General features: G+C 42.6%; 1 protein-coding gene across 7 annotated transcripts in view; it reads left to right on the top strand.

Annotated features, from left to right (window-relative positions):
- srrm1 (serine/arginine repetitive matrix 1) overlaps window positions 1-15,003 on the top strand; it is an 83,135-nt gene that overhangs the window by 15,769 nt on the left and 52,363 nt on the right. For 6 of the 7 annotated variants that reach the window (XM_072501116.1, XM_072501114.1, XM_072501113.1 and 3 more), the window contains exons 3-4: window positions 7,199-7,321; window positions 10,079-10,249. In XM_072501116.1, coding sequence (XP_072357217.1) covers window positions 7,199-7,321; window positions 10,079-10,249 — 294 coding nt within the window. Of the gene's footprint in view, window positions 1-7,198; window positions 7,322-7,944; window positions 8,072-10,078; window positions 10,250-15,003 lie in introns of those variants that run through there. The other variant, XM_072501118.1, reaches the window with a different exon arrangement.

The following is a 15,003-nucleotide window of genomic DNA, read 5'->3' as shown; positions in this document are numbered from 1 at the left end:
GGCCTCAGAGTACTTTCTGTCCACCTCCAAAATGGAGTCATGAGTTGTTGCTTGGCCTCCCTTTCTTCCTTATCTCTATGCCTTGTAGGCTATAATGTCCCCTCTGATCACAGCCTTCAGTGCCTCCCAGAACTTGGAGGATGAGACCTCCCTGTTCCGGTTGTTACCAACGTAATCGCCTATGGCCTGTGATGTTTTCTGGCAAAAGGCCTTATAGAACATTACAGCGCAGTACAGGTCCTTCGGCCCTCAATGTTACGCCGACCTGTGAAACCACTCTAAAGCCCATCTACACTATTCCCTTATCGTCCATATGTCTATCCAATGACCATTTGAATGCCCTTAGTGTTGGCGAGTCCACTACTGTTGCAGGCAGGGCATTCCACGCCCTTACTACTCTGAGTAAAGAACCTACCTCTGACATCTGTCCTATATCTATCTCCCCTCAATTTAAAGCTATGTCCCCTCGTGCTAGACATCACCATCCGAGGAAAAAGGCTCTCACTGTCCACCCTATCCAATCTTCTGATCATCTTGTATGCCTCAATTAAGTCACCTCTTAACCTTCTCTCTATTGAAAACAACCTCAAGTCCCTCTGCCTTTCCTCATAAGATCTTCCCTCCATACCAGGCAACATTCTGGTAAATCTCCTCTGCACCCTTTCCAATGCTTCCACATCCTTCCTATAAAGCGGCGACCAGAATTGCACGCAATACTCCAAATGCGGCCGCACCAGAGTTTTGTACAGCTGCAACATGACCTCATGGCTCTGAAACTCAATCCCTCTACCAATAAAAGCTAACACACTGTACGCCTTCTTAACAACCCTCTCAACCTGGGTGGCAACTTTCAGGGATCTATGTACATGGACACCGAGATCCCTCTGCTCATCCACACTGCCAAGAATCTTAGCATTAACCTAGTACTCTGTCTTCCTGTTATTCCTTCCAAAATGAATCACCTCACACTTTTCTGCATTAAACTCCATTTGCCACCTCTCAGCCCAGCGCTGCAGCTTATCTATGTCCCTCTGTAACTTGTAACATCCTTCTGCATTGTCCACAACTCCACCGACTTTAGTGTCATCTGCAAATTTACTCACCCATCCTTCTACGCCCTCCTCCAGGTCATTTATTAAAATGACAAACAGCAGTGGCCCCAAAACAGATCCTTGTGGTACACCACTAGTAACTGGACTCCAGTCTGAACATTTCCCATCAACCACCACCCTTTGTCTTCTTCCAGCTAGCCAATTTCTGATCCAAACTGCTAAATCACCCTGAATCCCATGCCTCCATATTTTCTGCAGTAGCCTACCGTGGGGAACCTTATCAAACGCTTTACTGAAATCCATATACACCACATCAACTCTGTTTGGTCACCTTCTCAAAGAACTCAATAAGGTTTGTGAGGCACGACCTACACTTCACAAAACCGTGTTGACTATCTCTAATCAAATTATTCCATTCCAGATGATTATACATCCTATCTCTTATAAACCTTTCCAAGATTTTGCCCACAACAGAAGTAAGGCTCACTGGTCTATAGTTACCGGGGTTGTATCTATTCCCCTTCTTGAACAAGGGGACAACGTTTGCTATCCTCCAGTCTTCTGGCACTATTCCTGTAGACAAAGATGACTTAAAGATCAAAGCCAAAGGCTCAGCAATCTCCTCCCTAGCTTCACAGATAATCCTAGGATAAATCCCATCCGGCCCAGGGGACTTATCTATTTTCACGCTTTCCAGAATTGCTAACACCTCCTCATGAACCTCAAGCCCTTCTAGTCTAGTAGCCTTGTCGACCAGGAGGTCCATGTCCAGCCTCCATGTGAGGCACTGGCCATGGTCTGACTCCAACCTCACACTCACATAGTGTGGAGCGTGGTTGGAGATGACTATCGCCGAGTGCTCCGATCCTATGATTCCTGGAAGCACCGATTTCCCCACTGTAAAGAAGTCGACATGGGTATATACATTGTGCTCTTGTGAAAAGAATGAGAATTCCTTTTCTCTCAAGCATAGGAACCTCCATGGGCCCACAGTCCCCATATGCTCCCAGTTACTTTGCCATGCCTGCCTTTTTCCTTGTTCTGGGGCTCGATTGATCAGTAAGCGGGTCCTGTGCGCAGTTAAAGCTGCACCCCCATAATCAGTCAATACTGGGATTTCCGGCATGGTCTTTTTAATAAAATTTGTGTTGTCTCAGTGGGAGCGTAGACGTTCACCAGTACTACCGGTGCCTCTTCCAGGACACCGTGCCCCTGGGTCCGGAACCGTCCTAGTCTCCGTGAATCTCATCCACTTGCTAATCAATATGGCTACTCCCCTAGCCCTCGTCCCGTAGCATGAATTGTACGTCTGTCCCACCCAACCCTTACCAGTAATCTCCTTCTCCCTCAGGTCTGTTTCCTGCAGGTAGGCTATGTCCGCCTTCAGGCTTCTCAAGTGTGCGAAGACTCTGGATATTTTCACCGGGCCATTAAGTCCCCTTACGTTCCTGGTAGGGGGTTTCTGGCCCCCCAGTGGTCCTCTGGGATAAACCATATTTACCTGGTGGACGTGCTCCTGCACTCCGGGATTTCCCTTTGTCCAGGGGGCACCCAACATTGCCACCAACTGTGTGTACGCCATTTGGGTGCGCCCCTGCAGTCCGAGCCGCCCTCTGTTTAAGGACACTCCAAAATGACTGCTTGCGGCGCCATCTTGATTACTCGGCCTGTTCCTTGCTCGCGGAGGCCTGTGTCTGTCTCGCTGTCAATCCTTTCCTATCTTTCTGCCCCTTTTTTGTTCTGAATCTCCCCCGTTCCCCTCCTTGTCCCCTCCTTCCCTGTCTCTCTCTCTCTCTCTCTCTCTCTCTCTCTCTCTCCCCCCCCCACACTGCGTATTTGCGTCCCTTTCTGTCTTCCCCCCCCCATGCTTGGCCACATGCTCCCTCCCCTGAGAGTTGCACCGCGGCCCCCTTTAATGCTTGTCTTCCTGTGCTAGCCCTCCCTGCTAATACGGTGGCTCCCCTCTCTGTGCTGGCCTCGCCCTGAACCTGTTCTGTCTGCCTATTTCCATTCCCTTTCCTCGCCCTGAACCTGTTTCCTCTTTCTTCTCCCTTCTTTCTGTTTTCCTACTTAATCCAAGAACGATGCAGCACAGTCCCGCGCAAGCAGAGTCCGTACAATAGATCTCGGTCCCGATTCGTCCTCCGCTTTCCTACTTTTTCCCAGCTGCCCTCACCGTTGCTATGTTTGTTCCTTCTCTAGGTTGTTTGTTCTCACGAACTCTTAGGGCTCCGCTGAGGTGCCGTAGTAGTGTTCTTAACCCTTGTACGTTACCCAGAGTCTGGCCGGAAACAACATGCCGAACGTCACCCTGCTCTTGTTGAGTGTCGATTTTGCCTTATTAAATTTGGCTTTCATTTTTACATGGTCTGCCACAATGTCTAGATATATCCTTATTCTGTGGCCTTCCCACGAGCACGACTTTGTTTGTCGGGCCCACCTCCGGATCTTTTCCCAGTCCTTGTACCGGGTCAGCGTCGCGATTTAGGTTGGAACGACCTGTGTGCCCTGTCGAGTTCTGGGGGGGCTTGGGAAACTGCCTCCTGTCTAAGTTCCCCGGCAGTTGGGCGATGTAGTCCGATGGGTCCCTTGCTTCAACGCCCTCTGGCAGTCCCACTATACAGATGTTCTGTCGTCGGGACCTGTTTTCCTGGTCATCGACCTTTCTCCTCAAGTTCCCTTGAGCTGCCACCAACCTCTTCACTTTGGTCTTCAGAGCCACGATCCTATCTGGTCGGTTGATGCCTGTTCCAGGTCCAGAATTGTCCTTTCCTGGGCTTCCACCTTCCTTCCCAGGCCGTCTATTGTGCGCTGGAGGGTGGCCATCGCTTCCCCCACCATCTCTTTCAACACCTACTGGAACTCCATTTTAATCACCTCCCTCATGGCGATCAGTTCTTTTTTTAGGAAAGCCTTCCATCCATCCCCTGGTGTGGTGGAAGGGGTGTCGCTGCCTGTTCTTCCGCTGTTCGGGTCGCCGGTCGCCCCCCTCCTGGTTCGCCAGGGCCTCTGACTCACCTCGTGGGTCCGCTGATCCGTCCGCTCGTTGCTCCTGCCCCTTTCCACCGCTTCTGCCTTCTCGCCGGCCCTTTGAACCACCGTTTGCTGGCGTCTTCCCTTCCACTTCTTTGCTGTTAATACCTTTTGGGTTTAGAGGAGTTTTGGGTGGCTTTGTGAGCCCAAAATCTAAGAAAATATGCTATTTTGGGTCCGATTGGGAGGAGAGCCACCTGATGTGCGACCGCTCAGCACATTGCCACCACCGGAAGTCCTATTAGATGGATTTCTGATTGACAAGAGTATCAGTCGTGGGCTATGAGGGGCAGATCAGATCAGCCATAATCTTATTGACTGGAAGGGATGCATGCTTACTCTGTTCCTATCTCTTACATTTTTATGACTAAACCAGTTGAAGGCTCAGTTGCGACTGGTTGAGGGATTAAAATTAGGCAAGGTGCCAGAATTGGAGGCCTGCAAAGATTGTCGGGCACGAGGAGGCTGCAGGGATATGAAGGGGTGAGCGCATGGAGGGATTTGAAAATATTCAGTGACCCAGCCTTCATTACTCACTGGGGGCGAGAATTCCAAAGATTCTCGATCCTCCGAGAAGCTGCATGTGTTCTGTCCGTACGGAGTTCTGACTTACAACCAGCTCCCTCAACATCCCTATTGCCACTGATTTGACACATTGCCTGTCTGACATCCACTACGAGATGAGCTAAAAGAGCTAATGGTGCACTGTATTAGAATGTTACACTTGAGCTGTTCCCCAGTACTAAACCTGAAGGTTTGGCAACACATTCAGTTCAACTCAAATACTTTGCCCTTTTGAGATTGAGTTTAGACTTGAAACTGATATACATATTGCAATCATATGGTTAAAATGTTTTCAGATCAGGCAGAATCCTACTCAGACAGCATATCTAGGAGTCATACAGCACAGAAGGAAGCCATTTGACCCATTCTGCTGGCTCTTTCAAATCCACATTGACTGTGCCGTCACAGTCATTCTGTCCCTAATTCACCCTCTGCTCCCCCCACCCCAACAGATTTTTGACACTAGGTCTATGCTTAGATCTTGGAGTCATGTAAGACATAGCAGGTTGCTTGGCGGTAACAACATTAAAGGTAAAATAACTGAGCACAAAAATAGTGTACTGTGGAAAATGGTACCATTAGTTGTTTGCATAACAGGTACTGCTCACAGCTCATGCTGTGAGCCGTTTGCAGCAGTTATGCTGGTAGTTGTAATCTATTTGCATCAAAGGCATTTTAAGATATTGAGGGAACAGATGGGGTGGATAGAAAGAAAACATTTCCTCTGGTAACGGAGTGTAGAACTTGGGATTTGGTCTAAAAATTAGAGCCAGACCTTTTTGGGAGATATTGGAGGTCATAGAGGTTTACAGCATAGAAATAGGCCCATCGACCCAATTTGTCCATGCTGCCCAGTTTTTAACCACTAAGCTAGTCCCAATTACCTGCATTTGCCCCATTTCCCTCTATACCCATCTTGCCCATATAACTGTAAATGTTTTAGGAAAGAAAAAATTGTACCCGCCTGTATACTGTCTCTGGCAGCTCATTCCAGACACTCACCACCCTCTGTGAAAAAATTGCCTCTCTGGACCCTTTTGTGTATCTCCCTTTAAACCTATGCCCTCTAGTTTTAGACTCTCCTATCTTTGGGAAAAGATGTTGACTATCTACCTTCTCTATGCCCCTCATTATTTAATAGACCTCTATAAGATCACCCCTAAGCCTCCTACGCTCCATGTCACAGTCTATCCAGCCTCTCCTTATAACTCAAACCATCAAGTCCCGGTAGCATGCTAGTAAATCTTTTCTGCACTATTTCTAGTTTAATAATATCCTTTTCTAATAGGGTGACCAGAACTGTACACAGTATTCCAAGTGTGACCGTACTAATATCTTGTACAGCTTTAGCAAGACGTTCCAACTCCTGTATTCAATGTTCTGACCAATGAACCAAGCATGCCGAATGCCTCCTTCACCATGCTGTCCACCTGTGACTCCATTTCAAGGAGCTATGAACCTGTACTCCTCTATCTCTTTGTTCTATAACTCTCCCCAACACCCTACCATTAACTGAGTAGGTCCTGCCCTGATTTGATCTACCAAAATGCATCCCTCCCATTTATATACATTAAACTCCACTGCCATTCACTGGCCCACTAGCCCAATTGAGCAAGATCCTGTTGCAATAGTAGAAGATGCATCTTTTACACAATTGGCGTTAAAAGGTTAAAACTCTACAACCAGCAATTGATATATCACTCAAATCCGAGATTGATATCTTTTTGTTGACGAAAGGCTGAGGATTATAGGACGGAAGAAGTGTCTATGGAGTTAGGTTGCACATCAAACGTGATCTCATTGGATGCTGGAACAGCTTGGGGCTAAACAGTCTACTCCAGGTGCGATTAATATAATATGAAGTAACAAATGTATAAGAAATTTGAAGGAAAAGAAGTCACTTGGTGGAATGCAAAACACACTAGCGTGTTGAGGTTTATTTTTATAGGGAACCCAGTTACTCAAATTATGTGTGATAATAGATGTGGAGTTTCTGCAATGGTTGTACGCGTAGTTAATTTCGACCAACAGCTAGAAATATTGAAAAATGAATGCAACTCAAATGAACACATTCTACCAGTGCTTTATAATCATCAAATATAACAAAATTTAATAAAATAATATTCAGGTTTGAAGGGAAAAAAATCTTATTTTTTAGGTAAGGCACATTGTAATACTTTAATGCACTTTTGCTTTTCGTGTAAGAAAACACTTCCTTCAGTTTTTATCTCTTCTTCAATGACTGGAAGGATGATTGAGTGGCCTACTGCTAGGCTTCTGCAGTTGCTAAACAGGCTGTCAAGGAGAAGCTGGAGGTGGTATAACATTTCCTCTTTAATTTCTCCTTTTGCAATTCTGTTTAGCACTCAGTATGGGTGAAATCAAAAATCAGATATAATTCTATGTCATTTGGTTGTGTGTATTGGTGTTCCATTCTGCTGCATTGGTTGCAAAATATTTCAACAGACTAAGACAAAATCTTCCACTGAGGCTATGATTTGGAAGTTGCAAGTGAATGTTAAAAGTTTTTCTTTAACTGGGTTTTCCAGGTGGACATGCACAAAGTGAACCTGGAAGTTATCAAGCCGTGGATTACTCAGAGAGTGACAGAAATGCTTGGGTTCGAGGATGATGTTGTGATTGAGTTCATCTTCAACCACCTTGAAGAGAAGGTAATCATTGGAAACACGAAAGAGTATTTAATAATTATTGTGATGTGGTTTTCACCTGGACTTTTGGTGAAAGAAAGTTATGTAAAGTGTCAGGTTTGCTTGTTTTCTACACAGTTAATGTTGAAGACAGTATAAAACGTGGTTAAAAAGCTGCAAGGATAGCTTTAAATATGATAGGATTCTTTAGGGACCATTAAGCACTTTCAGCTATTTTCACAAGGGTACATTGAGAAATTTTTCCTGACTTCTGAAAATACCCATTGCAAATTAATTTGGGCTCCAAAATGAGATCTATGAATGTTACAGACTTTTAAAAAGGTACTCGCATAGCTTCAATTGAGTTTTCCTTTTTGTCGTTTTCCTTACCTTAAAGAAATTAACATGAATGCTGATTAATTATTTTTTGATCAGTAAGCTGAATGTATTTGCACATACAAGGTTGGGTGCTCTTCCTTAAGAGTGCTTAATATACTCTTGTGAAACAGTTGAAAATATTGAATGACCCCTCAGTTAGCCCTCAGGTAACAAAAGAAAATCCATCTTGTATGTGTTCTTACTTGTTTTGTTGTATAATAAGCGCCTTTGACAGCATTTTTCTAATGATCGTGTGATTTATGATTTAAAAGGCCTGAACCAAAATGGATGTTATTCCGTCTGAAGTATAGCACCATCACCTTGTTAGGTCACAGCAAAGTGAATTCCAATGTCGCTCTGACCCTCCTCCCTTGATGATGCAGTGTGTGTTTGGAGGTGAGTTGTGTAAAGTGACCAGACGAAAATCCTCATGCCACTCAATGAAGAGCACTCGGACAAACTTTACACTGCTCAGAAGTAAAAAGTGGAAAGCAAAACATTAGCCAGTCTAGATAAGGAAAAATGTACCATTGCAGATAAAATTGTTTCTGTAATCTGAAAACTGGATATGGCTCTTTAGTGAAGCTTTAGGCTTATTAATAACCAATGTGAAAAAAGTGCTGTTTTTTGAATCCTTAATTAAAAATCAGGATGCTGGATTATTTCTGGAGGGCTAATTGTTTTCTTAAAAAAAATACTCAAAACTTCAACTCGCCACTGCAACCCAAGGGATACTGAGACTCCATCTTTCATTTTGGGGAAGAATGTTTAGGCATGGTATATAGGAGGAAAGTCATGCTTGATGTGGAACTACAGATGGTACATATTGAATTTGTGCCTCCCACCCTAAGGTTCTATTTTCATGCGACTGAAATGTATCCTTAACATTTAAATGTGTCTGATCTAATTTGTCCAAGTAGAAATGTTCAGGCTTTTTTATTTTATAAATGAATAACATGGCAGCAACTGTACTGCTGGATAGAATTCTATATGGAAGCAAGGCGTACATCTTTGAAAGAAAGAAAAATTATCCTGTTTGCTCTGCTTGAATTGTACCTCTTAATAACTGATCATGGAGTGGCATTAATGGTGAATAAAGAAAAGTTTATAGCCCAAACCATGCTGCCCTCCCAGTTGCAGGAGGATGCAAGAAAAGAAAAGTAGTGTAGATTTCTTTGTCGGTCTGTTGCATTGGTAGGTTCCGTGTGGGTGCTATTGCTAACATGTCTGAAACCCCTCGGAGCTGCCAGAAGATTCAAAGTAGTGTTAAATTGTAATGCAACCAAATTTCTGTGCATTTGCTTACAAATTAAACTATCTTCTGAAAGCATTTTAAACCATAGCATGTATGCCCTATGTACGTAGATATTGAACAAAGATAAAAATAACTTGGCATTAATGGTAGAATATTATTAAAATGTCAGGGCTAGTCCAGATTAGCAGAACTATCTTTGCAGCCCTGTATCTACCCAGTGGTAACAAATTTAGATATGTTGATCACTATAAGCATAATCAATTAATTTAGCAGTGCTGCAGTATGCTAAAATCAGAGCATATATCTCAAATTGTAAAGTAATTCTAATAGTCATGCGATAGATTATAAATCAGTGGAAGGATCAGCATGTATATGTGAAAGTTTGTTGAATTAATACATTGTAACATAGCTGAGGTGCTTGCATGTTATTAGATATTGTAGTTTAATGTAAAACTCAGATTTGGAGAGGTAACAGCAGCAGCTCTCACTTGGAGCATGAAGGCAAGTTTATTTAAGCAGAAGTTTAATATAAACTGTTCATTTTTCTTTTTTGTGGCTGTTTACTCATTATTGCTTGTTCGTCTCTTACAATTTAGATAAATGATATAACATTATACTCAAGGTGATTGAGTTGCAGTAGGGAGTCGGAAGCAACCCAAGGGAACATCTTTCTCTACAGGGGACTTGGAACTTTGGGTTCAGGAGTCGACCAGAAGAAATTGAAGACCTCAGGACTCTGTACTTGCTTTATGGTGTTCTGACACGTTTGTGTGTTTTTTTTACTGGACCTCGTTGCTCTGGCAACCTATGTGCAGTACCCATTCACTAAAACTACAGAAGGCCCATTGGCTATTGTCAGGAAATAGTGAGAGGCCGCCTGGCCTCGTAAATGGGATTTAAGTGTATAGTTCATATTGAAAGAAATCTTAAGACACAGCTGACACTCAGCTAAATTATATAGGCTGATAGATGAGGGAAATGGTACACAGCATAGATAGAAAAACAATAATGTAATTTGCTATTATCTAAAGCATTGAAACTGTCAATTTTGCCTTTAAAGAATACTGAGGTAGATTGAAAGTAATGAAACAAACTGCTTTTGGATTTTTCCGAATAACCTTCCTGCCTTCATATTGTGTCTGTTACAGAACCCAGACGCAAAGCTGATGCAGATTAACTTGACGGGGTTTTTGAATGGGAAGAATGCAAGAATGTTCATGGGAGAGCTGTGGCCGTTGCTGTTGAGTGCGCAAGAAAACATCGCAGGAATCCCCTCTGCCTTTCTAGAACAGAAGAAAGAAGAGATCAAGCAGAGACAGGTAAATCTATTTGTAGATCTCTAAAGTTGATAGGGTTGTTATTCTAGGTTGATCAGATATGTTGAGACTTCATTCTAGACAACGTGCAAATTAGTGACATTATTGGAAAAGATTCTTAGAGATAGGATCTATGCACATTCGGAAGTGAATGGTCTTATTAGCGTCAGACAGCATGGCTTTGTGTGAGGCAGGTCATTTCTCACTAATTTAATTGAGCTTTTTGAGGAGGTGACACAAATGATTGATGAGGGAAGGGTGGTGGATGTTGTCTACATGGACTTTAGTAAAGCATTTGACAAAGGTCCCTCATGGCAAGCTTGTCAAAAAGATTAAATCACACAGGGTCAGGGGTGAACTAGCTAGATGGATTCAGAACTGGCTTGGCCTTAGAAGCCAGAGGGTAGCACTGGAAGTGTTTTTTTCTGAATGGAGGGCTGTAATTACTGATATTCCGCAGGGATCAGTACTGGGACCTCTGCTGTTTGTAATATATATATAAATGACTTGGAAGAAAACGTAACGGGTCTGATTAGCAGATTTGCGGGTGATACTAAGATTGCTGGAGTTGCGGACAGTGATGAAGATTGTCAGAGAGTACAGAAGGATAGAGATAGGCTGCAAAATTGGGCAGAGAAATGGCAGATGGAATTTTGTCATGCGAGAGTCCCTTTAAAAAAAGTGTGTTTTATCAAATGGCTGCAGTGATGTCATTGTGTGGGTCGAGCTGGAATGTGATTCTGCTTTTTACTTTCGTTTTGAGCTGGAAGCTCTTTTTGGCTCTGTGTTTTAGTTTTGCTTTCAGTTGGAGAGCTACATTCAAACCAAGCAGATGTATATTGGTGTCTCTCTGTATGTTAAACAAGGTGTTCAGATCACTTGATAATTTAGAAGTGATAACTGGTCTCTAGAGAATTCAAACCTGTCTTTGTTAAAAAGTGTTTTGGCTTATGGATGTTGTTAGGAAAGTAAACTAAGGGTTACCTGTAGAGTACTGTATCTTTTTGGGGGGTTATCAGTGTTGGTAGTTGGTAAGGTGTTTACTGTGGGTTTATAAAATGTTAACTGGATTCATAGAATAAACATTGTTTTGTTTTAAAAATACGTTCTATCTCTGTTGCATCACACCTGTAAAGTGGCCCCTGGTGCTCCCCATAACCAAAATCTATTAAACGTTATGGGTCAGGTGAACTCAATGATAAACTTTGGTGTTCTCTAAACCCTAGTCCATAATAAATAGGGGGCTCATGGGGTAAAAGTCTATCTTTTGTGATTGGGTTGGCTTAGTGAACTTAAAGACAGTGGGGGGTGAGCATATTTGTGTTTGCTTTTCAGGTGTGGTATTCCAGTTTTAAGTAGGGAGTGTGTTGTGCATGATGGCTCTGAAGTTTTCTGGGGTGGAGAACGTCACACGCAGTACCTTACAAACAGAGACTAAAAACTAGATTTGGCAAAAACAATGCAGTTGGCATATTTAAAGGGAAATGTACAGTTTGAGGAGAGTGATGAGGATAATGAGCTTGTGCGTTACAGTCGAAGCCTTGTGGGGATCTATTTAAATATATCCAAGCATTGCCAAGGTTTGATGAGAAGGAGGTAGAAGCCTTTTTCATTTCATTTGAGAAGGTAGCTAAACAAATGAAATGGCCACTGGACATGTGGGTATTACAGATTCAAACAAAGCTGGTAGGTAGGGCTAGTGAAGTGTTTGCATCACTACCGGAGGAGGTATCTGGGATGTATGAGGAGGTGAAAAAATCCATCTTAGGTGCATATGAACTAGTGCCTGAAGCCAACAGACAAAGGTTTAGAAATTTAAGGAAAGAACCTGGTCAAACATACATGGAGTTTGAAAGGATCAACCAGTAATTCTGATAGGTGGATAAGGGCTTTGAAAATAGAGCAAACATATGAAGTTCTCAGAGAAATTATACTTTTGGTGGAGTTTCAAAATTCAATTCCTGAAGTAGTGAGAACTCATGTGGAAGAGCAGAGGGTTAAAACTGCGAGGTTACCAGCAGAAATGGCAAATGATTATGAATTATTTCATAAATCAAAGCTTGGTTTCCGACATCAGTTTCAACCTGTGAGGGATAGAAACTGGGGAAAGAGAAATACTCAAGTGGTAGAGGTAACGGAGATCTGATGGGAGATAATAGGGAGAGTATACCTCAGATTAAAAAGGAAATCCAGGAGGGTGGAAGAGAAATGAAAAGTTTCAAATGTTTTCACTTTAATAAACTAGGCCATGTAAAGTTACAGTGTTGGTGGTTGAAGAAAGGTACTGGGAAGGCTGATGTGATAAAACAGGATAAGTCAGTGGGGTTTGTTAAAATGGTAAAGGAAAGCCCAAGTGAAGCAAAGGAGGTGCAAAAGATTGTACAGCCTGATCAAGAGGTGATTGATAAGAAGGTGCCAGATCTCTTTAAATAATTTACTTGTGTGGGTAAAGTTTACTCGTGTACCAGAAGGAGCAGGCAAAGAAGTCACAATTTTAAGACATACGGGAGCTAGTCAATCTTTGATGTTGAGAGATGAGGAGTTATGTAGTTTGGGAAGAATGTTGCCAGAAAAGGTGGTAATATGTGGAATTCAGGGTGAGAAGAGTGAGGATTCTTTGCTGCCAGTCCGGATGAAATGATCAGTCGAACACCTTGTTACTTTAACACATGTTTATTTCTCGGCCGGTGCTAAGACCACTATCTCTTGAGAGTTACAACAGTAAGCCAAAATCAATACATCTAACAGCAGTTCTTATACAGTTTTTGGTTCATTTCTGAGGGCAGCCCCCTCGCATTCCATTTTGCTGAGGGCAGCCCCCCTCGCATTCCATCTGTGCCTTTAGCTTAATTATAATTATCTTCAAGCCTAGCGCAACCATTCCCAAGGCCGTTACTGCAAATTTGTCTGGTACAAAAACAAGTGATTACAGTTTGCTACCAAAAGCCTGTCTTGACATTTCTTCACATAAAGCTTTATCTAACATTTTGTTTTCGCATAAAGTTCCAATCCATCTTGAGCCAAACTCTCAAGAGTAGTGTTCCATTATATAACGTACGGTTGGAAAGTCCAATGAAGAGTGGTGAAGTGGTAGTAGGAGTAATAGAGAAACTATCTTGTCCAGGAATACAGTTTATCTTGGGTAATGATAAGCTGGATCGCAGGTGGGAGTGATGCCTACTGTGGTTGATAAGCCAGTGGAAAATCAGACAACTGAAGTGTTGAAGGACGAATATCCTGGTATTTTTCCTGATTGTGTAGTAACAAGTTCGCAAAGTCACAGGTTAAGACGAGGAGAAATCAAAGAGTGAAGATGAAGTTGAAGTTCAATTATCAGAAACGATTTTTGATCAGATGGTTGGAAAAGAACAGGCGGAGGAAGAGGCGGATATTTTTAGTTCAGGAAAATTGGCGGAGTTACAACAGAAAGATATAGAAATAAAACGGATGTATCGGAAAGCATACACGGAAGAGGAATCTGTGTGTATACCAGAGTGTTATTACCGTAAAAATGATGTCTTGATGAGAAAATGGAGACCTTTACATTTGCAGGCGGATGAAAAGTGGGCAGAAGTTCATCAAGTGGTATTGCCGGTAGAGTATAGAATGGAGGTGTTGCGAGTAGCTCATGAGGTACCAGGGGGAGGTCATTTGGGAGTAAGGAAAACTCAAGCTAAAATACAAAAACATTTTTATTGGCCTGGACTACATAAAGATGTAGTTAAATTTGTTGATCATGTCACACATGTCAAGTGATGGGGAAACCTCTAGCTGTGATAAAACCAGCGCCCTTAATACCCATTCCAGCATTTGAGGAAATTTTTACACGGGTCTTAATTGATTGCGTGGGACCGCTTCCTGAAACAAAGAATGGGAATCAAGATCTTTTGACTAATGGACGTGCCTACTAGTTTTCCAGAGGCCATTCCAGTACGCAATATTACACCTAGAAAGATTAAATACAATCGGATCAAGGATCAAATTTTGCCTCCAGGTTATTCAAAGAAGTTATGGATAGTTTAGGAATAAAACAATTTAACAACTGCGTACCATCCAGAATCGCAGGGAGCATTAGAAAGGTGGCATCAGACATTAAAGACGTTGAGGGCTTATTGTCAAGATTAACCTGAGGATTGGGATAAAGGAATTCCATTCGTACTGTTTGCAATTAGGGGTGCACCTAATGAGTCAACCAAATTCAGCCCTTTTGAACTAAGTTTTGATCATGAGGCAAGAGGACCACTTAAATTGATGAAGGAAAAATTGGTGAGTGAGTCGTTGGAACTTACATTATTGGATAACGTGTCAATTTTTAGGGAACGATTAAATAGAGCAGGTGAATTGGCTAGACAACATTTAACGGTTGCACAACATGTGATGAAACGGGTAACGGTCAAGAAAGCAAAAGTTCGTAGTTTTGCCAGTGGCGATAAAGGTTTAGGATTGTTACCAGTGGCAGGTGAACCTTTAAAAGCAAGGTTTTGTGGACCGTGTCGGATTGAAAGGAAATTAAGTGTGGTGAACTACGTGGTAAGAACGCCAGATAGAAGGAAAACCCATCGAGTGTGTCATGTGAATATGCTCAAAAGGTACTTTGAAAGGGAAGGAGAGAAAAAGGAGGAAGTTTTAATGATTCTAACTCGAAGGAAAGAACCAAATCCAGATGACTTTGAATTTGACATACCTCAAATGAATTTTTTTTTTTTTCTGCAGCTATAGTCCCATTTACAGTTGACCTGATGACAGGGTAGGTTGCC

Source organism: Scyliorhinus torazame, chromosome 1, assembly GCF_047496885.1.
Source record: "Scyliorhinus torazame isolate Kashiwa2021f chromosome 1, sScyTor2.1, whole genome shotgun sequence".
Lineage (NCBI taxonomy): Eukaryota > Metazoa > Chordata > Chondrichthyes > Carcharhiniformes > Scyliorhinidae > Scyliorhinus > Scyliorhinus torazame.
Note: the sequence above shows the minus strand (reverse complement) of the source record. Positions and strands in the feature narration are given on the sequence as shown.